General features: G+C 46.3%; 1 protein-coding gene across 3 annotated transcripts in view; it reads right to left on the bottom strand.

Moving 5' to 3' along the window:
- Window positions 1-1,140: 1,140 nt before the first annotated feature.
- KCNJ1 (potassium inwardly rectifying channel subfamily J member 1) overlaps window positions 1,141-25,778 on the bottom strand; it is a 29,208-nt gene continuing 4,570 nt past the window's right edge. For 2 of the 3 annotated variants that reach the window (XM_037736158.1, XM_037736160.1), the window contains 2 exons: window positions 13,471-13,640; window positions 1,141-3,391 (listed from right to left, as the gene is read on the bottom strand). In XM_037736158.1, the coding sequence (XP_037592086.1) occupies window positions 2,252-3,370 (1,119 nt within the window). In that variant the 5' untranslated portion in view covers window positions 3,371-3,391; window positions 13,471-13,640 and the 3' untranslated portion in view covers window positions 1,141-2,251. Of the gene's footprint in view, window positions 3,392-13,470; window positions 13,641-15,606; window positions 15,695-25,778 lie in introns of those variants that run through there. The other variant, XM_017523516.2, reaches the window with a different exon arrangement.

Here is a 25,778-nt window from a genome sequence, read left to right as displayed (position 1 = left end):
TTAGAAATATTGACTTGCTTTGAAAATCAGCAAATAGAATAACCCAGCATAGCTGTAGCAGTAGCAGTACTAATGTGGTCAGATCCAACCGGGAAAAATGTTAGTCCATTGCAATACACAGGCTGCCCTTAGCAATGGCATTTACCTACAGGCAGTTTGGCCTTCTGAGGCTATTTTTCATTTCTCTTTACTTCTTGAGCACCCATGCCCTTGTTAACCCCTTTTTTGAAATGCACAGGATTTTTATGTGTTCTTGGGTTCCAGCCACTCCTTAGACCTATCAAAAGTCACCTGTTCCAGGCTTCATTTCCTAGGGGCTTTACTGGATGTACCTATGATAATGGTTGCTAGCGGGTCAATGGGAATTTTTATTAAAAAAGAGACTCCAGGTGTAAAGTGTCTTGATCCTAGCAAAGGGATATTTAGAAGCAGACAGACTTCCACCGAATAACCTAGAAGCAAATACCAATCAGAAAGATGCCAGTTGTTTAGCTCCCTGAACAATCAGAGGGAATGGATTGCTTCTGATCATCTCACTTCCAGCCAACCGCATGCACGCCGCCAGCCAGTGGAGAATACACCAGGAGGAGTGCATGCTGATGGGAACAAGTGTCAACACAGTTTCCCTCCAGTTTAGAAAGAGGCTACATCATGACCGTGGGCCAGCAGAGAATTCCAGCTCCCTCAAGCTTGTGATACCTGATTTCTTTCTGCCGTGCCAGCACATTAAATTGTGGTGCCAAAGCACTCACAGGCACAGAGTGAAAGTTCCACATGGGCCAGCTGTGCCCACAGTTATGGCCATTGACAAGGTATGCAACCTTAAACCCATCAGAATCCCCACTGTTCTTAGTCAGAAGGACCAGAGTGGCACACAGATCTATACAAACACAACCCAGGCATGGAACTGGCAGCTACCGGTTTATGTGCCAAGACTCACACTGGGGAGGCATGATGGAGCTCTACCAGAAGGGGTATGTCTGTGGCCAGGGTCATTTCCTCCTGAGGACTAGAGACAAATGCGTCCTATGTGCTTCCTCTCCACTCCTCCCACCTCTTCCAGGAGAGGGTCCTCTCCGCAAAAGGACGTTCACCAGGGGCCTAACTCAGCTAACGCACAGTGATAACAATCAAGGTGCATGCACAGTTCGGGAAATTTAATATATGAATCAACACGCTGAAAACATTTTGATTCCTAAGCAGCTCCGAGTATCATTTTTTTCCAGGACACATTCAAAATGATGCAGGTAGGGACCTGAAGAAGACTTTCACAGGAAAACCTTCCCCTCAAGGTCGATCCTTCCATGGCTGATCCCTTTTAGGAAGATGGGCTGTCAGGGAAAGAAAGATCTAGTAACGTTCTGACTGTGGGGCTCCATCCCATTCCTCTGTCTTTCCCACTTCTTTAGAAATAGCATTCCAGCACAAACTCTACGTGGAGAAACTCATGAAACTGTTTCTTCTCAGGTGCATTAATGGTACATTCCCTTCTCTACTGACTTTGCACCTTTGAACCCCTCATTGCTATCTTAGAAGAGCAGGAAATACTCTTTTTAAATAGATGTATAGCCCCTGAGGCCATCCAATACAGATTGAAAGAGATATCATCACCACTTTTAACTAAAGCATTCTGTCTTGCAGGAAGATATCATCAAGGTTCTAGCATGTAGATTTAGCCTCTGTCTAAATGTAACACATGAGAAGATTCAAGCCTCAAATTGTTCTTTGTGTAAGCGTTTTCTTATTGTCATTGATTGGTTGGTTCATCTCCCCAACTTAGGAGACAATTTTTCCATCAGTAAAATTCCACATTAAAATAAAAGTGGAGTCTTTCTTATCAGTAGAATCAAAATGAGATTATTATTGTTCCCTGATCCTTTCTAAAGTTCATAACTTCTTTAAGGAAACTTTTAAAAAATATTTTGTTTGTCCTGTCCATGAAACTTCTGATAATTTTGTCTGCTTCCATCAACACTACATGAGCTCAAATAATCATATTTAAGATTTCAAGTGAGCGCCTATGGCTTCCATATGCCAGTTTCCTAGAAATGCATGGCACGTTCTAATACAGTAGCCTCATAGAGCTGCATGTCTTGTGGGATCACAACTGCAGGGCTCAGGTGTCATTGTGCTGGTAGACTTTGAAGGCTCTCATCCTTCTTTCGTACCCCTAAGTTGTTGACTGCTTCCTAATGCTTCTAGCCACTAGGAACTTTGGAGACTTGGCTTTACTACTGTTGAAAAGCCACTGTTACATTTTGGTGTCATCTGTTTCATTGACTTCTGACAAGATGAAGCTGGGGTTGTCATAGCCTCTCTTCATCCTGGCTCTAGCATCTTTCTCATTATAAAGGCACATGGCACAGTGAGGGGTTTCCACTTCCACCGTCTTGCTAAAGTTATGGAAATCCACTCGGTATTTCCCTTCTTTCGTCTTGGATACTATGGGAGCAAAACGGTAGCCCCAAAGCACCTCCTCTGGGACATAGGATGTCCGGACTTGGCAGGTAGCACTGGTTGACTCCACAGTCCCATCTAAAAACACCACTAATTCAAAGTCCTGCTGGAGAAGGGTCTCTGCTGCCATGTGGAAGAAGGGGCTGTGGTGATCAATGATGTGGTAAATTGTCAATGGGGAGATGAAGAATAAATTTTCATTCCCGGCATCAACTACAAAGTTGATATTGGTCTGGTCCAAAATAATGGTTTCTCCTTCAGGAGTGACTGTGGTCTTCAGAAGCTTTCCATATATGTGACTGCTAATAAGAAGGCTCTTCCTGAGATTAGCCACTCGGATTAGGAGACAAAGCTTCCCTCCGCGTTTGCTGATCACTGCATTCTTGCTAAACATAATGGTCTTGGCACGTTTTTTGGGCCTGGAGATCTTGGCTAAGATGGCGCCACACATGAAAGAATTGATCATAACTCCAAGTATAGACTGACAGATCAGCAGAAAAATGGCAGTGGCACACTGTTCTGTCACACACCTGAATCCATATCCAATGGTCACTTGAGTCTCCAGAGAAAACAGAAAAGCTGAAGTCAAGCCATTAATGTTCTCCACACAGGGACTGTGATTGGCAGAAGGATGGAACTCCGGGAGGTCTTTGTGAATGTATGCTACTGCGTACCACAGGAGACCAAAGAAAAACCAACTCCCCAGAAAGGCTGTGATGAAAATGGTCATTTTGTATCTCCATTTGAGGTCAAGTACCGTTGTCCAGATGTCCACAAAGAATATAAGCCTCGACTGTGCCTCCACATTGCCAAATTCTATGTTGCACCTTCCGTCTTTGGAGACTAGCCTTGCTCTTTGCCGAGAATGCCCAAAAAAGCGGGTGATGACCCACTTCCGAAGATGTTTGAACATACTTTCTGTCAACGCCCTGATCTGAAAACACATCAAAGAAAAACAAAAAAGGATTATGTTTGTAGCAATAGTGAACGAGGTGACTCACATAAAAGATCATTCAAAATTATCGGGCTTACCAATCATTTGGCAAGCTGACAAGTTTGTTCTGGATACCACAATGCTATTTCTAATAGAAACTTTCCACTGGAAGACCATGTTACTCAAATATAAAGAAGCAAAATAATTACAGAAAGTTAGAAATTGAAGAAAACTAAGAGATCATATGTTTAAGTGTTTCCTGACCTCAACTGGTCTCACATAATCTTAAGGATGTTTGCGATAACCAATTATGGCCCGCATTTTTATTTATTGAATGTTATTACTTAAATCACCTTCTCATAAGTTTAGCCTTCTGCTAAGCAATGATTTCTGAAAAATCACAAACTTGAAGCACTGTATATATTTTTTGAGATACAGGAAAATAAATAACTGATCAAGAAAACACTCATCAATATACTACATAAATCATCTATGTACTTCTATCGATACTCATATATCAAGAAAAATTCTAATTCAATTCAGTTCTTTCAATTTATCAAATGAGAAAACTGAGATTCAGAAAATTTAAATGACTTGTCGAAATTCATGCACTTAGCCAGTGGCAAGATGACAACTGGAATACAGGGCTCCCTGCCTGCAGCCTAGGGGAGCTTCTACCACTCCATGTCTCAGTTATCAAATGTTACATTCTAAAGTTACATTTTCCTAAAATATTTTAGACAAGTATTTTAATGCTCAGCACTATTTAGAAGAGAGCTCAGATCCAACCAGACGGTCTTATGGGGCTTCTCCATGAATTTACAAGTCTGTTCCTACCCTCTTTCCATGGTTTCCCAAGATTCCCAAAAGGAATATTATGAGGGCCACCATCAACGTCTCACACCTCCTTTCCTACTCCAAAGCTGGAGGCCCGGGGAGCACTGATTTAAATAATACTCCATAAAGAGAGACCATACTTGATTCATTCCTATATCCAAGTTGCTAGCACACTCTATGAGTGTCTACTGTTTATCCAGTAAACGTAAATAAAATAATTCAGTGAATGAATTACGTTTTTCAAAATCCTGTTTGCTCAATTGGTTTTTTATAGATGACAGTACTGTGCCTTCCATTTTACAGCAAAATAGTGAAGGGACTGCCCATGAACAGCCAACAATGGCGAAACCCAAGGTCAAAAACGCTAGATTACCTCCTCCCAATGCCCAAGCATGTCAAGGTGTGCCCGCCGTGGTCAGCAGTGTCTTCAGGGTATTTTTCATTAAATGCAAATGTGTTTTTAAAATAGATTTCAAAATCCCCCTTGAAAAATGTGTTTATTCGCAAGAACTAGGAAGCGAAACCAACTTAGTGATATATTTTAAATAATAGTGATATCCCATAGTGCCTTGTTCAAGGCCTTAACCCAGGTGAAAACACAAGAAGCCAACACCAAGTCGAAGTGGTGAAGAGAAAACCACAGCTGTGGTGATTTAAAATATTGAGGACAGGTTCTAAAGATACAAAAAAACAAAATGCTGCCAAGAGAATAAACAGCAATGCACACAGAGGGCCCTCCCCTCATCCCACACTGCCCTTATTGACCTCAAGTCCCCACAGAGGATTAGGGGATGGTGCATGTGTGGTACAGAGGAGGAGATGGTCTCCTCCTCTCCTCACACACATCCTTTACCCTGGCCTACACCCACAGGGACTGACCCCTCTCCCAGGTACATTCAGGCTCATACTGTTTACACAGCTCTCCAGAGAGTGACTCTCAGCTCCAATAGTAAATTCTTTATTTTATTTTATTTTTACGTCATCTGACTGGATCAAACAGCAGATTCTAAAACCAACATTTATCAACGGAATCCACATTCTCTTTGTCATACATTGTAATTCCGGAGACGGCTCCTAACACACCAACTTCTGAGTATTTTTCCCCACCACCCTCCTCCTCTAGCCTCCCTCAAGTTCACTTTACTTTTAAAGGTAAAGATGATTTCTATAGAATGAATAGATACTCCCTGACTGATCACTTGAATAACGTTGGGATTCCATAACTGCATTAATAATAAAACATTATCTGCCTGGCCTTACAGAGAGGTGATTTCCCCAGCCTGCACTTACCAACGTCTCAAACATGTTCCGATTTGAAGCATCCATGGCTGGAAAAAGCAAGGAAGTAGTGCTGGAAGTTGGTCTTTCTATGCAGACTGATTTCTTTTAGACTCAGCTTAATTTATTGTAGGCGACAGTCAGTGAACTGACGCTAATTTGTGTTAACTTGAAAACACTTAATTTCATAGTGGAGTCGTGTGATTTATACCAAGGCAATTGGTTGTTATCAGACCAAGCCCCAAGCTGGGTATGTACTTTTTCTTTTCAACATCACATGGCTTGAATACCATTATGCTAAGACATGACAAACCATCAGCTCAGGTTCCTGGGCAGCAGGCGTGGACTGGGTTCCAGCATTGCCTTCCTCTTCTTGGCCACACTCTATTGCTCTCTTGTTTCTCCTGAAAGTTGTGCCTAATAACTACTGGCCGGAAATAGTTATCATCAATCTCCCAGTCTATTCTCTGAAACACACTGAAATACTGAGTTTTCCAAGTTTTCACAAAGATGCAGGTGAATATACAGACATAGATAAGTATATATTTAAAGATAAAAGTAAGATCACACCAGAAAGGAACAAGATACTATGTCAATCTCTCTATACAACAGTCACTGTTATGTAAGAAATGGATTTTAAAGAAGTCTTTATTGTTGGAAGTCTTTATTATTCTGGAAACCTGGTATTTACTGAAGGTGCTTTTTATATGCACTGGGCTAGCCAATGCTGTTGATTTATTTGTTCAGAGTAAGAAGGATTATTCTTAGAGAATGCAATGATACAGGATAAATTCTTCCACTAACCAAACCTGTCATTCACATGGTAGAACTATTATTGCACAGATCCTACCTTTTTTAGACAATGGCATTTAATCTAACCACAGACAAAGCCAATATGTACTTTATGAACTCTTAGGTGATTAGAGACTGTCCCTGGTGTCTGGGTTATATAACATGCTCAGTTTTTAGGTTTCTTTCTATTGAAATCAGTAAATCTTAATAGCAAGCAAAGGGCTGCACATTAGCTAATATTTACCAAGGTATTCTTAGTGGCTTGGCAAAGCAAGTGGATTACATTACTGCCACTTTTTCTTTAGTGCCCCAGCGTTCTTGTTCTGTAAACAATCCATTCTCAGAAAATAGATGTTTTGTGCACTTCCCAAACATTGATTGTATGCTTATTCTGTAGGATTTCAAAGACAAATTGAACTCTTCCTGTTCTCAAGGAGTTCATAGTCTAATGCGGAAGTGAGCTAAGGAAATCAATCACAGCCTAGCATGGTTGGTATAATGCCAAAATGAATAACTTTTTAAAAAGACCCTTGTTAGTTGGAGATCCACCTTTTGCAAACTTACTTCAACTGGCTGAAAACTCACTGCATTTATGTATACATTAATTTATCCATCAATCATTATTCAATGATGATATGTTGATAACCAGTGTTGACTTGTGCACTGACCATTGTGCTAGACATCAGAGAAGCAATGGACTCAGTCCCTGTGATCATGCAGCTCCCATTTGAGCAGAGGGGGTGGTGCAAATGCATCAATAAACTATCAAATGACCAGTGCTAAATGCCAGGATATGAAACAGCGGGAGCACTCAGGGGAACACCTATTTTGAACCGTAACCCTGAGGCCAAGGCCTGAAGATGAGTTAGAGTCACACATAGTAGAAATTCTATAAATATTTGCTGAATGATAATAAAGTAATCAATGTGTATATAAAATCAATGAGCTTGCTGTCCCTTATATCACTTAGTATCTGGTGGCTCCCATTCTAACGGAGATGTCCTGAGTGTGCAGCACTAACCACACTGCAATGTAATCTTGTATGTGACTCAGGCAGGGGCAGCCGAGGAAAGAACACGTGGAGAAGCCGAAAGAAGTTCCAAGTAAGCAAATAATGGAGCGTAGGAAGCCTCCGTGAGACACTGGGCTGTAAAGGCAAGCCAGGGCCAACGCATTCTGCACTTGGTGTGCCATTTGACTTTATTTTTCATAGAACTACAGGAGAAACTGGCATAAAGAACATTCTTCTTGTGCTTCAGAGAAAACTCATAAACATTCTAAGTAAGTCTGAAGTCTCCTCCATTTAACAGCCCTTCAAATTCTTGAAAATAAACACATTTTCTTCCTGAATTTCCTTTTTTCCATAAAAATATGTGCTTCATTTGTATGCAACATCTACTTTAATCAGTATGTGCTTGCTTTAAGGGAGGGGCCAACAGTTTGTGGTCCTTAGCGAATTTGATGAACCCAGGTGCAGATGCTGTTCTTCCACAGGCATCCACTTGAGAACAATTTGTTATGAATTTGGGATTTCTAACAGGACTTGCCACCCCAGCCTCCTCAGCAGTCAAACAGCCACTATGTCAAAAAGGGGAAAGGGAAATAGGCATGGCTGTTACTGCCTCCGATTTAGAATTTAAAAGTCTGTTATTCCTCTGTAGAAATGGGGAAAAACCCCCACTCACTGCAGTCTGCCTTTCAGCCAAACCTCTTGTAGTTCATACACATCCTTAGATAACTTTAGGATATGTCTGAAAGTCAGGATTTCAGGTTAGAGGTAGGAAATATGAGATATGTGGCCTGAAAGCAGAAGTCAGATGATTTTCCCTAGTCCCTTTGTAACTGCGGTGGAGAAGAAATTCAAGTTTCTATGAAAACATTACTGCTTTGCCAACAGTTGATTGAATCCGGAAACATTTCTTGAGGATTTTCCATAGCAATGATTGAATGGGATTATGGGGCGGTTCCTCTTCCTTCTTAATCAATATAATTAAACAAGCACTCTATTGAGCATCTACCATATACCAGGTGCTATGCTAGAAAACAATGCAAGGTAACAGTCCCTGCTCTCAAGTTGTTCACAGATAAGTAATTCAAGAGTTGTAATGTGGCAGGTTTGCTGCCTTGAAAGGATTGAGGACAGGATGTTAAGGCAGCCCCAGAAAGGAGACCCAGAAGGCTGGGTGGGTGCTGGGCTTGTATTCTTACTCAGCTTTGCTAAGGAGGGAAAACAAATGCATCTAACTGCTACTGCAGAGGACTTCCTGTTTTCTATGAAAATCCTCTCAAGCTATTGGAGGATCGCCACCCCACTGGATTTGCGAAGGTTCAGAGCCCCAAGAAATATTAAATCATCTAGCTCTGCATACTATACCTATCACATCCAGAAGCCGTAGTGGACAGCCGGTCAGCATGTTTGGTAATTCTCTGTTTGGTAATTGCCAGAGAAGTTATCGCTGATGTCTTCAGCACTATCAGGCAGCTCACACGGGGTCAGCATGGGATCTTTTAAGACAGAACTTGGCAAGGCTGGTAGAAACCACCCTTCCTGGTCCCACAGGCATAGAAGTCATCTGAGCTTCAGGACTCTTTCAGTTAGACTTGGGAATGCACTTCAGGAATACCCTACTTTTTTGTGGGGTAAGCATACTCCTGGGTCCCCAGTGCTGTGAAGCCAGAGTGTGTCTGTGTGCAGGGTGCATATGCAGCAAAGATCTTCCCAGGTGCCTCCCTCCTTCCAGGGAAGAGAGCTTGGGGCAAAAGGGCTGGAGCATCACAAGGTCTGACGGTGTTGGTACCCACATGAGGCACACAGTGCTCTGCAGGCATCTCTGGCCAGACAGCCAAAGCATCACTCTCTGAATAACTTGGCTTTTTGTGCATAGGGGATCAGGAGAAGAAGGGAGATCCTGGCCAGGAACATTCCCAGAAGAAGTAACAGCTAGAGACAGCGTGGCAGAGTGAAGGGGCCTCTAGCTCTGCTTGGCACGGACACAGATTTGAACCCTATCTCTGCTACACAACAGTTAGGTGTCCTGAGCAAACCACTGACCTTTGCTAAGCCTCAGTTTCCTCACCTGTGAAATGGCTATAATAATATACTTTCACACATTGTTGTATGATTTTAACGTAATAGCATAGGTAAAAGCTCCTAGAAGATAGCAATTATGCAATAAATAGCTACAATTGTTATCGCAGCTTCATAGATTTTAAACAAGTATGGCAGTTTAACCAGGTGTCACTGGTCTAGGCCATTTGGGGTCTGCCATGCAGAGCGAGATGGGCCATATTGGAGACTACAGCCAACAGAGGCAAAGGCTTCGGCGAGAGGTTGAAGGTTCTCACAACGTATCTTGTCTATCAACTATGCTGGCTTCAGAGCCCATCCACCCAGTGTGGAACAGAAGATCTGGAAAATGCAAATATGTTTTATAAAGGCTTTGTCCATAATCAGGGCAGAAGCCTTATCTTGGAGAGGTGGGAACAGGATAGAGGGAGAGAATTATCCTTGGCAAGGCTGAACAGAGCTGTGGTACCAAGGCTGGATGCTGTTCTTCTCTCACCCTAGACATTAACTAGGATTCGATCTGTGGAAAAGCAGCCCTGACCTCTGGGAGCTGACCTCATACTACCAGCAAGGTCTTTGCTGTCCTGCCACTCTTGGCTGGGTCTTACTGAGCTCCGGTTAAGAACAAACAATCTCACACATCGTCAGCCTCAGACCAGGCCACTTGGGTCATGATGGATGGGTATAAAACAAGGCCATTCTATAATCATGTCTGAACACCAACAAAACACAAACATGTCCAAGCCACAAAATGGCCAAATACCCCCCCATCCTGGCCATGATGAGTGACTGTTGTTTCTTTACCAAGAACAGCTTTAGCCTCACGTCAGTCTTCTCATCTAGATAATAAGAATTATCAACATACTCAGTCATAGAATCATCTTTACTCCCTAATAGCACCTAGTCAAGAGCAAAGCATTGCTTCCTTAAGCCTTCCCCCACCGCATCACGTGAAACACGCCCAGATCCTATTCAAGTCCTTTCCAACACCCTCTCAGTGACACTCTCCATGATTGCTTATGGTGTAGTTCTCCCTAGCTGCAGAAAGTCCAACTTGCTCAAATACAGGGTCCTGCTAGTGCTTTCTCACTGGAGGGCACTGACACCACGGAAGACCCTAAGAGCACAGAAAATAAGAAGTGTAATATAACACAATAAAACCATTGTACAAGCCAGTGGGTGAGAGCCAATTTCATTCCGTGGCTTCCAGAAGTCATGCATGCATATGTGCAATTGATACATATGTTTCTTTTTGTATGAAGAAGTGAAGAATCAAGGATATAGCCAAGTTAAATAGAAAAAGCCATTAAAATGAATTATACATTTCAACTTCAGGTTTTTAATTCTATCTAGCTAACTTGTTTCCCAAAGCCACTGGTTATCCTAAGATGACTGTACACTCACCACAAAAACCATACCTCTTCTTGGTACCTTGACTGGGTCCCAGTGGGAAGCACTGGAAGCTGTGATGTCCCCGCCATTGCAGTCATCCTGGGAGCTGGTGAAGCCTGAACCCAGGAAAGGTGTTGGTGAGATCTTACCAGTCTTTGGTGGCAGGCTGCATTTGCTGCAGTCAGAAATCAGTGCTTTGGAAGCTGGATGCTTTTCTTTTCCTGTATGTATTTTCTTTTTCATTTCTTTTTTCTTTCTTCTTTTTGGGGGGACACGGTCTCACGCTATCATCCAGGTTGGAGTACAGTGGTGTAATCATGGCTTACTGTATACTCAAAGTACCTGGAACCACAGGTGTGCACCACCATGCCAGGCTGATTTTTGTTGTTGTTGTTGGTAGTGGTGGTGGTATAGAGATGGAGTCTTACTATGTTTCCCAGGCTGGTCTTGAACTCCTGGCTTCAAGCAGTCATCCTAAAGTGCTGGGATTACGGATGTGAGCCACCACGTCTGGCCACTGTATTTCCAATATTGTTTTCTGCTGTTCTTCATAATTGTTACTTAAGATATTTTAGAAATGCTAGCATGTCTCAGCTATAGGAAGAAAGACCAAAAGGAAGCACTTGGTCCCTGCCTTGTTCAGAGTTTTAAAGACAGAGCAGCACATCCTCGGGGGCTGTGAGGATGGGTGACAGGGAGCTGGAGCACCCTAGGGAGCAGGAGAAACTCACTGCCACACAGTGGGAGCTACTTGGCTATACTAGAGATCTTCTAAGAGTATTTCTCTTCTAAACTTCAGAGAGTACTGCGCTTTAAAGGAAAGCGTTGTTTTATTGGACATAAGTGGATTGAGCCAGGGTTGAGAAGGTAAACCAAAGTAAGAGTGGAAGTGCAATGCACAAATAAATGAAGAGAAGGGCTGGGTCTGAGAACAGTCTCCAGCGAGTATGGAATGGCCATGAAGGCGGCCAGAGAGGGCTTCTGTAGTCGGCTGCTGGTAGCAGCAGACACACGCTGTGGCAGTCTCAGTGAACAGCGCCCTCTGGAGCACGATGCCAGCAGTGCCCCTCTGGAGTAGTGATTTCTGGGACCCCAAAGGCCTTCAGCCTCATCTCAGGCACGGACGCAAAGTGTCTTAAAGGCGTTGTTGGATTTAAACTCATAGTAACTCTAGGAGTGTGGGAACTGAGGCTCAGAGAAGTTAAGCAATGTGCCCAAGGTCACAAAGCAGGAAGCCAAAAGAGCAAAGATTGGAAGAATCTAGACCTTCCCAACTGACAAGTCTTTGCTTTTAAGCTCTAAAGCATATGTAACACAGTTGTAAACAATGTAGAGGGAAACTAAATATTCATTCAGCATCAACTTACTCTGTGCCAGGAATGGTTTTCCACACATCTCCTTGCGTTGTGTGAGTGATCACATAAGATGGTGCGAGCTAGCAAGGGTCCAAGCCTTTTTAGATAGTGAGCATAGAAGGGTCGGGAAGGGACAGGTTTCCAGAGTTTTGCAGAATCTACAAAAGCACCTCAAGAGGAGGAAGGAGAGGGCTCAATGGAGAGGGCACCCAGTACCATGGGTTGGATCTGAGGGTGCGTGTTGGAGGATAAGGCATAAGCCCTGAGGTCATGAGAGGGGCCTGGTAGAGCCAGGCAGAGCTCAGAAATAGTTATGATATCAACAGAAATAAGAAGCAGCTGTGCAAATAGCTGAAGATGTGCTGTCCAGCATCGTGCTTTTTTTGTAAACGTCTATGGATTATCCTGGCATGAGCACATGACCTGAAGTTGTGGAAGTGACATTTGACACTTAGGGACACCTGTAGACCTCTACGAAGTGTCGTTACTTCTACAGGCAGAAGTTCGGTGTGATGGCAATGTCTCCTGTGGGAAGAGGAGATGCCCCCCGACCCACCACCTGATGGATAAGGAGAACCTGCCAGTGACGATGAGCCAGCCCTGTGCATTCACTGCGCTAGCAGAAGGCAAAGCTTGACCTTGGAGTCAGTGCTGAGGTCATGCACAGGAAACAGACTGGGGATACAACGGCATAAAGACACGTTGGAGCCCACCCTGCCTCCAACCACAGAGGCTGGAGAAAGTTGTTTAACCTCTCTAGGCCTGCGCCACCTGCTGTTTCCTCGGCTGGGAACACTTGACACTCCACTCTCCCCCATGCCACCCCCAGCTCCATGCTGACTGCTTGACCTCAAGTTAAATGTCATTTCTTAGAAAGACATTTAAATATCAGTTTCTCAAAGAAGGAAGAAGATCCCCCTCTTCATTTAAATCAAATTTCCTCTCCGTGCAATATTTGATTGTATGCTTTCCTTTTATTTGTAGTATGAACAGTAATTTTAACTGATACATTCACTTTTGTGCTGTCTCACCCACGGCCGTGTCCCCAGTGCCCGCCTACCCCAGCACCAGGCAGAGAACAGAGGCTCAACAGGTATCTGTCAAGGAAATAAACAATTACAGGAAGGTGTGAATGGCTCAAAGTGCTCGATTTTTGAAAGGGGCTGTGGAGAGGGCAGTGCCAGCCTAATACCACTCTCTGATGCTGGTGGTAGGACTCAGTATCTGTAAAGCCTGCACGGGCAGATGATTGGCTCCCACAACCTTTGCCTAAGCAGCTCCGTGTAACCAAATGCTTACCCAGCTTTCTTGTAGCCTGGGGTATCCAATTGTTGCTTCTTGAAAATCCAGCCACTCACCTCTGTCGGAAGAGGTTCAGGAGATGATTTTCAAAACTTCATGTATTAGTAGATTTTGGAGTGACCAGCAAGAGTTGCTTGCTTTGAGATGCCAGATGTAGGGCTCAGAACTTGTCACACCGTCTCTGCCAGGACCCAGGATGGGGATGAAGGCACAGTAGAGAAAATACCTGGTAAAATACAACACACATGGCTACTGTCTGGAGAAAGACAACAGACCCACACAGAAGCCAGAGTGAGACTTCAGTCAGTTTGGATCAGGAACACACAGGGCCCTCCACACATGCAAAGGTAGACGGGTCAGCTTGGGCTCCGATGGACTCAAATTTAACCCAAGTTCTCAAACCTCTGCCACATACTCGGGCCACACCTCCCTAGCTAGTCAGCTCTAGTTTCTAGTGAATTTAGGATTGAAAATTAAATTAATACAATGATCCACAGTCTTTTCTAGTCTCATGGTCTCTTTATTCTTATTACTATCAAAAAGAACACCGCTACACTGAAAATATCCTTGTACACATCTAGAGATGTAATCCCATATTGAAATCACTGTATACTCTCAAAAGATGTATGTGGACAGAAATTGTGTATGGTGAATCGTATTACATATGCATCAGGATATTAGACATTTATGGAATCCTACAGTGGATTATTTTATAAAGAATAATTTTTACAAATCAAATAATCATTATTCCACTTGTTTATCCTGTGCAAGTATGTGTGCTGGGGAGGAGGTGGCTGTCCTGGAAACCAGATACATCTGTAATGAAACTATTCTTAAATCTCACATATTCAGCTGCCCACCTCAAATGGCACTGGAGTTTAATGAAGGAATTTCGATGTTTATAAAAATGCTGTAGTTATTATGTGTGCAGAGATCCTGTTATGAGTCTGAGCCTTCTCGATCTCTGTGGTTTGAGTTGGTATTACATCAACTCAGTCTTTCCAGACCAGAAAGGAATGGGTTCTATGTGGACGGGAGGCCTGAACGTGCTTTACCGAGTGTCTGCAACTAGAAACTACACTTTGTTTTAAAAAAACACTTGACAATCTCTAAAATGGAGAAAATTCAGCTAATGCCTTGAGTATAGATACTCGGGTGCAAGTATTCATAATGTTGCACCACAAGCAAAGAAGGCTGGTGTAGCCCAGCTTCCACAGACACGCAAGACCGAAGGCACAGAGCACCAGGTGCTTGGGTGTGGAGGGGGATTTGGATGCCTTCTAGGCCCACACCTTAGCGTGTTTGAAGTTTCTCTGTCCCAGTCCCAGCAAGTGGCCTATGGGGTAAGATTTAAGAAGTGGCTTTCCAGTGTTTGAATCAGAAGTCAGCCACTTACTAGCTCTAACATTGGGTAGTCAGTGTGTCAATCTCCTCATCTGAGAAATGGGGGCATTCCTATCTGTCTTACAGATGGATACAAAGAGCTTAGACAACACTTGGACATAGAATGTGATCAAGCTATTAACACCTTGAATCATGCCACATGCAACTCCAGTTCCTCCTTCAAGCTCCTGCTAAGGCATGAATGAAAGGAGGCAATCTTGTCCCTGTCTGTGAGGCCTTTAATCCTGGGCTTCTCTGGCTACTGCGTAGGCTGCGATAGAAGAGCCAGGCTCTAGGGCAGTGGATTAGCGGGAGAGCCAGCATTTCTGTTGACTCTGTTGCTATGCCCCAGGGAGCCTTTGAGGGTCAATGATTACCAGTTTCAGCTTGGGTTCTGCCAAGCCACCAGAGTTATATTAATGGGGCGGCACGTCTTCACCCACCCTCCCATGTCCAAGTGCTTTCTGGGAAAGCCCTGGAGCCAGAGGGAGCAGAGCCAGCAGTTTTGGTGACCCTTTGTTCCATGCCATAGAGCCGCCCTTGAGCGAATTCTGGAGTCTCCTCACTGGGTCTCTTCTGAGCACGCCTCCATACTCATCACCGGGAAGAGCCCACCCAGGAGACCTCTCAGAGCAGGACACTGTCCAGGAGACTTCCCAGCTAGGTCCTCCAGCAATTGTCTTGAACTGCTCTTGACTAATCCTCGTGTCTGCCTCTGAAACAAGGAGGACAAGCAGGAAGGGGGACGTCCCCCTAGACCTTAGAGCCATGCCAAGGCAAGCAAGCTCGGGGCCCTCACCAAGACCCACCTCCCGGGAAAGGCTGGTGGCGCCTACAGCCGGCCTGCTGACGCAATTCCTCTCATTCCTTTCCTCGTTTCTTTTCACTCAGTGGTGTGTATAATGACCTGGAAAAGATAAAATTAAACTCCACTTTATTTCTACTTATTTGCCTTTCTATCAAAATCAAGCCAAATCAAAAGAAGATTTTCAGTCTCAAAGATGTTCCTTAACCTCTCTGAGCTGCCCTTTTCCATACTAACTATATTGATAATTCTAGTGCCTTTGTTGTTAGGGGGATTAAGTGAGAAATACACATATCCACAGGAACATGTGTATGTCAATAGCAACATTATTCATCGTAAGCAAAGAGTGGAAAGTTTGAAACAGTTGATGTCCATCAACAGATGAATCAATACGTGAAATGTGACATATCCATACAGTGGAATATTATTCAGCTCAAAAAAGGATTAAGCACGGATGGGCCCGGGAAACATTACACCAGTGAAAGAGGTCGGAGACTGCAGGATTCCACCTCTATGAGATGTTAGAATAGGCACAACTACTGAGAAAGAAAATTAGACCGGGCACTGCCAGCGGCTGCGGAAAAGGTGGATGGGGAGTGACTGCTAATGGCCACCAGGTTCTTTTGGGGGTGATGAAAATGTTCTAATATTGGTTGCAATGATGGTTGTGCAACTCTGTGAATCCACAAAAACCACCTATTAACACACTTCAAATGAGTGAGTTTTATTTTATGAGAATTATATTGCGATAAAGCTGGGACAGAAAAAACACACATATAAAGTGCCTGTCACACAGTAGTCTCGACCAACTTCCCTCCCACTCTCACCCCACTTCCCCATGCCTTTAGGCCCTGGTTGGAACCTCGGCTGAACTTGGCTCCTGCCTGTCCTAGCAAGTGGCTACTGTGATCCTAAAGGCACCACCATCAACATGATTTTCTTTGTCTCAAGAGCTTGGAGTACAGGAAGAATTATTCTGCTCACCCTCACTGCTAAACAGAAACCCTGCTAGTGTGGGAGATGTCTCTTCTCCCAGGGTCTACAGGAGAAGCTCTTCCCTGCTGCTTCCCAGGTGTGTTTGGGTAGAGCAATCCAGGCTGGGCCGTGGGCCCTCCTACCCACCCACCTGTCCACCTGCACCTGGGCTCCACAGGCCTGGGAATGGTGCTCAGTTATGATCCTGGGTCAGCAGGTCTGGGTGAAGCCCCTCACACCTCCCAGTGCCAGAAGGCAGGTCTGTGGGATGGCTGGGGGGGCGGTGGTGGGGGGAGGAATTCGCAGGGTCCCTCCTACTGCACCAGCCAAGCAAGAGCCGCCTCTCTCATCTCTCCCGGAAGTTCGGTTTCATTTTCTCCCTCTTTCTCCTTCTTTCAGCACATCTTTTGTTTGAATGTTTTCCAGCATTTTATTCCTTGAGCATAGCCCTTGTTGCATTCCTGGATTCCGCAGCACTGATGTTCCAATCCCCATTTGAGCCAGCCCCTCTGGAGACTCAACATGACCTCACAGACAAGCCAGAGCCCCAGAGCCCATTCAAACCCCTCCTTGCCCCGCATTTCCCCCATGCCACTCCTTCTTTCTGTCTCCCCACCCCCACCCCACACCACATACACCAAGGAGAGAGAAGGATGGAACGTAACTGGGATCAGACCTTGCTGCTTTCTTGGGTGACAACAGGGCACAGAGCTGTGTGGAGTCCACATTCAGGGACTCACGAGAGAATGACAGAAACCCCCCACTGCACGTGTCCAGAGACTGGGCCCTTTCTCTAAGGCAGGACTGTATGTTCCTTGCGTAATTCCTGAATAAGGGCCACTAGAAAGAATGTCCCCAGCCACCACCTCTCTACTTTCAGTTGTCCACCTCTGAAAACATCCTAAGTTGGATTAGCACAAACAGTAATCATCTGTTTGATGACACACCTGCAGGGCCAATCCTTGATCTTATTAAGTATCATAAATGCATGAGGCGTTTGGGGGAAGAAACTAAAGCCCCTGGTGTGCTACGAGAACTAATTCCTATTAAAAGAAACGAGGCGGTCTCGCAGGAGTGCACGTGCAGGCTCCCCGCTGAGTCTCTGGCCTTGAAACACACGTCTGGAGTCGGGCTTGAATTCCAGCTCTGCAGCTCGCTGGTGCATGACCCAGCAGCCCACCTGGAGTTTTTACAGAACTAATTTCTTGATGTAATCGATTAAGCCTGGGGAAAAAAAAATGCTAAGAAATGTAAGGAGCAATAAAAACCCTGGAGCTCCTTGTCAGCTGTTGATGGTTTTTCTTTCTTTTTTTTTTCCGTTGTTTTGGACATGCCCGTCTTCCTGATTCACTTTTCTTACCCTCCCACACTTCCAATAGTTGTACCCATTTTCAGTGAGGGATTTATTCTTTCTCCCCAATCTCATTGAGTCCTGACATTCCCCACCTTGCCATGGTCCCCTGAGCTTCACGGGAGCAGATGGAGAGAAGAGGAAAGAAGGAAGACCTCTAGGAATTGTGACGAGATTGACAACTGGGCTTAGCGCTAACCAAAATGCTGGTTCCTGGGCATCCAGAGGGTGTGAGGTCCGAGCTGGGATCATCATTAAGATGGAAGGCATAATTGCAAATGAGGTTGGCAAAGCAAAGTTAGGGTTCCACAGGAGCCTTGAAAGTAGCGAAGGGATGGGCTACAAGGTGGTACAGAGCTGGGCTTAAACACCACCTCTTCCACTTGCTTCCAGGGTAAGTTACTTTGCTTCTCTAAACCTACACATTCTCCTCCGTGAACATGGACATAAGGAAATCTGTTTCACGATGCTGAGATAGGATTAAGTGTAGGAAAGCCCAGGAGAGAACCCAGTATGGGGAAAACCACAATAAATGCCAGATTCCCTCCTTGTTTAGCAGGGCTGAGGGACTCTGATGAAGACATCAGGACTGGGGACAGCCAAACATTGAGTTGGCACTTGGGGGAACAGTTTTAACTCCCAGGTCTGAATTTGGCAGCTCTCTCCTGCCAGACCCAAGGACGGTGCCCACTGTGCCTGTGTGAGCTGTGAAGAAAATGCAGGAAGGAGGCATAGTCCTGCTTGGGGGTCTTGCCAGGTCTTGGGAAATCTTCTCTCTCCCTCCCCTCATCCCATCCTGGAGCCTCTTAAAGAAGGCTCTCCCACCAGAACTTCCCCGGTGGGAAAAGACAGCAGGCTCTGATCTGCTTTCAAGGGACCTGTCAGGAGCATCTTTTTATACATGAGGCCCAGAGGGAGAAGACTCTGTTTATCTGGCTGCTACGGACACATTAACGAAGTGGTGAAAGGCTGTAGATGAGAGAGAGAAAGATTGCCCATGAAACAATGAGATTGGATCACATGTGGAGGGTGCAATTGTGCCAGACCAACTGAACTTCCTCTGAGGTTAGCATGACTAGCCTTCCAGACCCAGAGGCAGCTGGGGCACAGGGCTAGGTGAATGGCGCCCGGCGTGATCCTTTCTCTGAAAGTTCTTGGCCGGGGTTGCAGGTCCCGTGGCCACCAAGCTGGGGTGAGAGGTACAGGTCCACCCTCAGGGTGCAGGGCAGAGAGAGGGCCACAGAAGAGGGAGTGGAGGAGGGGCAGCTCCACACGTGATGTACACAGGGACAGCACATCTGGGCACAGGCATCTTGGACTGAAATTCCCACTCTAAAAAATTTCCTAGTACCCTCTCCTTTTGCTTTTTACTACTGAATACAACTGATATTATTTATTTATTGAGACGGAGTCTTGCTCTGTCACCAGACTAGAGTGCAGTTGTGATCTCAGCTCACTGAAATCTCTGCCTCCTGGGTTCAAGCCATTTTCCTGCCTTGGCCTCCCAAGTAGCTGGGATTACAGGTGCGTGCTACCATGCCTGGCTAATTTTTGTATTTTTCGTAGAAATGGGGTTTCACCATGTTGGTCAGGCTGGTTTCCAACTCCTGACCTCGTGATCCGCCCACCTCGGCCTCCCAAAGTGCTGGAATTACAGGAATGAGCCACCACACTCGGCCATACAACTGATTTTGTGTTGATTTTGTTCAATTCAGATCATTCTCAGCTCTGTCAATGGCACATCTACCCCCCAGTCAAGCAAAACCTTAATTCACCCTTAATTCAATCCATCAGCAACTCTTGTCTGCCCTTCCTGCAGAATACAGTCAGGACCTATCTGTCCTCTTCTCCTCATCTCCTTTGCTGCCAGGCCACCAGGATTCTTTGGCTGAGCCATAGAAATTATCTGCTCCTTGATCTGTTCACCGCCTCTCTCTCTTCCTTATGATATGGCCCACATCATCAGAATGAGGAAGGAGTCCTGAAAATCGAATGACCTTGTTGCCTGGCTGAGACCTCTCTCAGCTTCCCTTTGCTCTGATGATCTCAAGGCCCCATACAGCCAGGACTCTGCTGCACTCCGTAGTCCAAACTCATCCCCTGTCACCTCACCCACTCTGTTCCCACCTCCTCTGCTCTTCAAGCGTGGGGCACAGCTCCTGCCCTGGGCTTTGGCACCTGCTGCTTCCTCCTTCAGGGCTGCTCTGTTCTAGGTTTTCCCATGTCTGGCCGCTCCATGTCACTAGGGGCTTCACTCCATGACCACCTCCTTCGAGAGTCTTTCGGCATCCAATCTAAGGTAGAGCCCATGGCTCCAGCGAGAACTCCATCCTGTCTTGGTTTCTTCCCACCCCTTATCAAGAGTGGCTGTCATGTTGGTTGTTTATTTCCCTGCTGGCGATGCGTTCACTTATTGTTGATCTCCCCTCTACAGAATGCACCCTCTAGGACAGCAGCCCGTCTTGCCTTCCTCTGAATCCTCAGTGTGTGGACCCAGAGACTCTACAAATCTTTCTTGACCAAGGCCAATGCCCTCCCCTGGGCTGGGAATGCCACAAGTGCAGGGACCTGTCAGGTCAGCTGCGTCGCTATGTTATACTCAACACTGCTCATTGGGCCTCAAGGCTCTCTCCAAATAGAGAAGGCGAGGGGAGAGAGAAAGAGAAGCCATTTTTCTTCAAGCTGTAGCTCAGCTCGCCAAACTAATGACCAAGCAAACATCCAGGGGTGGTGTGGAAACTGCATGTGGTGGATTCATAAGTGCAGTGCTGACACAGCAGGGACGAGTGCCAGTGTGTTGGCTCGGGACGCACCTGGGAGCATTGTCTCCCCTCGTCTTTTTAAGTTAAGCTTAGATTTTCTACAGTGAGTAATAACACATAGGTTTCATGTATTTTGGACTTAATAGTGCACCTGAAAACATACATTAAAATGTGTTTCTGGGTATTCACTTACCTTTTTTTTTTGAGATGAAGTCTCAGTCATGTCACCCAGCTGGAGTGCAATGGCACAACCTCCTCTCACTGCAACCTCTGCCTCACAGATTCAAGAGATTCACCTGCCTCAGCCTCCCAAGTAGCTGGGATCACAGGCTGTCTGCCACCATGCCTGGCGAATTTTTGTGTTTTTATTAAAGATGGGGTTTCACCATGTTGGCCAGGCTGGTCTTGAACTCCTGACCTCAGCTGTTCTGCCCATCTTTCCTCCCAAAGTGCTGGGATTACAGGCAAGAGCCAACATGCCTGGCCCATTTACATTTTTTAAAACTACCCAATTTTAGCATTTATTGGCTTAGTCCAGAATTTAAAAGTTGTAAAAAGTGCAAGAGCAGCTAAACCCTGTGCAAGAGCTCAGAGAAACGGAAGAAAACGTGGATAAAATAGAGAGGGCAAAGGGAATGTAGGAAGCTCCACAATGGGAAGGGACGGGGAGGGACGGGGAGGGATGGACAGGGATGGGGAGGCAGAGAACACTGGCAAGTAAGAGCAGCTAAGAATGAAGAGGCATAGAAATGCATGCCACAGACCAAGCAGAAGTGCCCAGAGAAAATCCTCCACTCCTTAAGGAGGTTCACAGAACAGCTGTGAGCCCTGCCACCAAAGACGGGGCAAACAGTTAAATGTCAACTCTGCACCACCATATTTGATTGATGTTTAACCACAGTTCAAACGGCACATGTCTCCGAGGCAGCAACTCCGGTTTGTTGAAGGAGTGAATGGATGAATGAATGCAAAAATGGGAAGGGGGCATATTTTTCAGAGTGATGTGAAGGTGAAGGAAGACAAGATGTATAAAAGAGACTGGCCAATACATAAAGTTTTCCTGAAATTAGTTCACAGAGCTAGAAAGTTAGAATTTAGCCTATTATAGGACTCAGTGGGTAGTTATGTGTCCACCTTGGGTTTAATTATTAGAAGAAACTCATTAAAACTCATTCTTTCCCATATGACTTTCTTTGACACAGACCTAGAACGTGGGAGTGTATTTGCTACCAGACCCTCATCCCACCAGGAAGGTCATCCCTCTTATATGATTGAAGGCACACCGTAGGGTTGATTTTACTCTACAGGATTGAGGTTAAATGGTTGGTCCCTTCTAGGTATGGAATTACCACAGGGAAAAAGGAATGGACACTCGTTGAATCTCTGTCATGTACCAGCAACTGTGGTAGGGGCTTGGCAGAAATTATTTCATTCACTTTCACAGCGACCCCGTGAAGTAGGTATAATTTTCTCTATTTGACAAGGGAGGGAACTGAGGTTTAGAGAATTTAAAGAACTCCTATGAGGCAGAACTGGGGTAGGAACCCAGCTCTTTTTGAGACAGGGTCTTGCTCTGTTGCCCAAGCTGGAGTGCAGTGGTGCAATCATAGCTCACTGCAGCCTCTACCTCCCCAGCTCACAGGATCCTCCTGCCTCAGTCTCCCAACCAGCAGGCAAGTGCGCCACTCCAGGCTAATGTTTTGATTGTGGAGATGAGGTCTCACTAGGTTACCCAGGCTGGCCTTGAACTCCTGGCCTCAAGCAATTCTCCTGCCTCAGCCTCCCAAAGTGCTGGGATTACAGGCCTGAGCCACCATGCCTGGCTGGAACCCAGGTCCTAACCTGATGTCTCCACCCCAAGCTCCCTAAAGATCTGGCTCAAAAGATGAGTGAATTCTGATGTCTAGGGCAGGAGGCAAAAGGAAGCAAGGCCCGGGGGAAAGGCTGGCCCTCCCTCCTCCCCTCCCTCCCCTGCGTGCCCTCTACTGACTCACCCTCCCTTGTTCTGCCTCTGTCTGGGCATCTGTAGTGGGAGCCGCCTGCACTAGGCGCTGGGGTACAGCCTTAACAGGACCCAGGGAGGTGGGGGAGCTGGGCAGAAAATTGAAAGGAGCCAAATACACAGAATAATTATAGATTGTGATAAGGACTAAGAAAGAAACAGTAACTAGAAGTGACCTTGAAAAGTACCCGTAAGTAGGCACTGGTGCTGAAGACGGCGCGGGCAGCAAGGTGGAGGGGAGAGAGGAGGTGCTGTGGAGCCCACACTCAGGCCTCCTCGCCAGGCCCCCCGCTTACCAGCAGCAGCGCCCCCTGACCTGCCCAGGGCACTGCGCAGAGAGGTTGGCATTAATTTCAGAGGGATCCCAGAAGGACACCTGCCTGGCCCTAGACAGGGCAAGAGCCAGGCCTTGGATTTCTCATCTGTCAGATGACAATGATGCTGTCTACTTCCCAGGGCTATCATATAGATTAAATGTTGCAGTGTTTGGGAGAATCCAGATGGATGAGCGACACTATAGACGCATGACTTGGATTTGTGGCAAGAGGGACTTCAGTGAGACATGAAGAACTGTTGACCGAGAGGCTGGCAGGACACTGTGGCAGGTTTGTAGTGAAGAATTCCACACTGGCAATGTAAACGAGAGGCAATGGCTGACATAAGTGCTTGACACTGCACGGGTTTCATTGTGTGAAATGCACACATGAGTTCTTGCAGAAATGAATGAATTTTTTTAAGAAGTGACTTCAGGGAAGAAAGAAGTGACTTAAGGAACTCAGGAAGTCGCTGTGCTGTGACTCTCAGGGATTCCAGAAGATACTCTCTGAAAAACAGTCACCAACTGGATTATTAAAAATTAACCCACTGTCACCTGGGGTGGGCCTTGTCACCCACATCAGCTGGACCAATGGGCCTGGAGACGCAATAGTCTGGAAACAGGTGACCCTAAGGGGCAGGCAGGATGCAAGCAGAGAGGAAAGAAGAAAATGCTGATGGAAGCTACTCAGAAAAGTAGAGGTCAGGTGGCTCTGAAACCCAGGTGTGACCATAGAAGAAAGTGCCCTGGAGGCCAGAGACCCAGTTCCACTGACCAGCTATGTGACAGGGGCATGCCCCAGCCCCTTCCCTGGTGCTGGAATTTCCCTCTCTGGGAGATGAAGACCACGTCGCCAGGACCTGCCTATAATACTTCAATAAACAAAAACACTCTATGTACAATGTAGGCGACTATTTTTATGAACTCCAGGGCAGGGAATGTCAACAGCACAGAGGCAGCACTGCCATCTCCTGACAAGTGTCCTGTCCTATCTCCATCCCCAGGCACACACAGGGCCCACGAATGGCCCAGCATCTGGTCTTCAGTCACTGGTGAAATATGCGTGGCGTTCACTGTGTCTGCATATGGAAATTAGCCTGCCGATGGTCTGGCTGTTGGCGTCCCCGGGGAGCAGGCAAAGACAGAAACTCTGGTACCGCCAGCTTCCGTCATGGTGCTTTCCTGCGGTGGGGTGCTGGCTGAGTGACAGCAGCAAGACTGCAGCATTCACTGGCAGCTGAGCCGGAGGATCGGGGGCCCTGGTGGATCTGCGGTCAGTGGGGATGGTATCGTGTAGGGTCCACAAGCTGAGACATTTCGAACAGAAAGAGAAACATGCCCAATGAAGAGGGAAGATGGGAGCAACAGGGCTAGTGGATGTCCCTAGGACCTCAGACAGAAAGGAAGCTGCAAGGGAGCTTGTACCCAGTGATCCAAGCTCGTTTATGGGGTAACCTGAAGAAAGGCAGAATCAGAGAGATAGCCAGAGGTGACTGTCATCAGAAACATAACGCTGCTCCTGGGAGCCACCAGAGGGTGGGATCACTAGGGCTCTCCTCCCTGGTGCAAGCCCGAGAGTGAGGACCTTGTGATAAGATTTCCAAAAACACCAGCTCTGTGCTCTGCCTGTCGGTAAGCGCCACCAGAACCCCTCCCAGAAAGAGAGATGCAGGCTTTATGTCTGCAGAAGTTTGTTTCCATTTCCCACTGAAATGGATCCCTGCCTCTCGACACCCCTAAAACCCAAGCTTCCTCCTGATCTCCAACCCACATCCTAATGGGTGAGGTTGAAGTCTAATTTCCTCTGGCCTTCAGTGAGGATGAGAAAACCAGGCCCTTCATAGATGAGAAAGAAACTTCAGCCCCAGCGCTTGGCCACACTTCTCCAGTGGCTGCCTATTCCCAGCTTCAGGTCCTGGTGGCCATGGTCAGCCAAGTAGGAAGGGATTTGCCTGCTGTGCGCTGGGTGCCTGGGTCGGGCCACTCACCTTGCTGTGGTGCCATCTTCCCGCTCTCTCCCTACCTCTTTCCCCATTGCCACAAGATACTTAAGAGGCATCTTTGTAGAAATCCAAATCTGTAAACCCACAAGCTGGAAAACACCCAGCCAAAGGCTGGTGACTTTACTGACTGTGTGTCAGTAAGACGGTGAAGAGCATCTGAGTGCTTCCCGGGATTTTCTCCACTCCCTGGCAGCCTCTGTCCACAACAGACCTCATCCCACCTCTGTTCTTCAATGGTGAGCATTGCCCAGGCTGGGGAAACCTTGAATTCTTCTGCACAATGGTTTCAAGCAGGGCTAGGAGAGAAGAGCCCCATGCTGGAAAGGACTCTCGGACCCGGTCCTGGGGTGCACTCTGGGAGTACTTGTCTCCTCTTCTCCACTCCCTCTGAAGGGATGGAGTATTGGGAGAGGAAACAGCACTCTCTCCCACCCACCCCATCCCCCTGGAGCTGCCCTCAAAGCAGACTGGTTGGAGGAAGCTGGTTGACTGGTTAAAATGTGCACATGCTCTGCCAGTCCACTGTTGTGTCATGCAGCCACTCTTGTACCTGTCATGCCTACTTATCCTCTCACAGGGGCCAAAGCTTCTGCAGCATAGAGACTGTATCATCACACTCCACTAAGGCCAGCATAGCAGGGGCTTCTCAGAGGTCTTCTAAGGTGACCTTACCCCATGCCTGCGGCTTATCTCTGAACCCAACTCAAGCTCCCCATATTCTATGCATAATTCATCAGCGGTCCAACCCTTCCCTTAACAGCATCCAA

Source organism: Cebus imitator, unplaced genomic scaffold (assembly GCF_001604975.1).
Source record: "Cebus imitator isolate Cc_AM_T3 unplaced genomic scaffold, Cebus_imitator-1.0 Scaffold0, whole genome shotgun sequence".
NCBI lineage: Eukaryota > Metazoa > Chordata > Mammalia > Primates > Cebidae > Cebus > Cebus imitator.
Note: the sequence above shows the minus strand (reverse complement) of the source record. Positions and strands in the feature narration are given on the sequence as shown.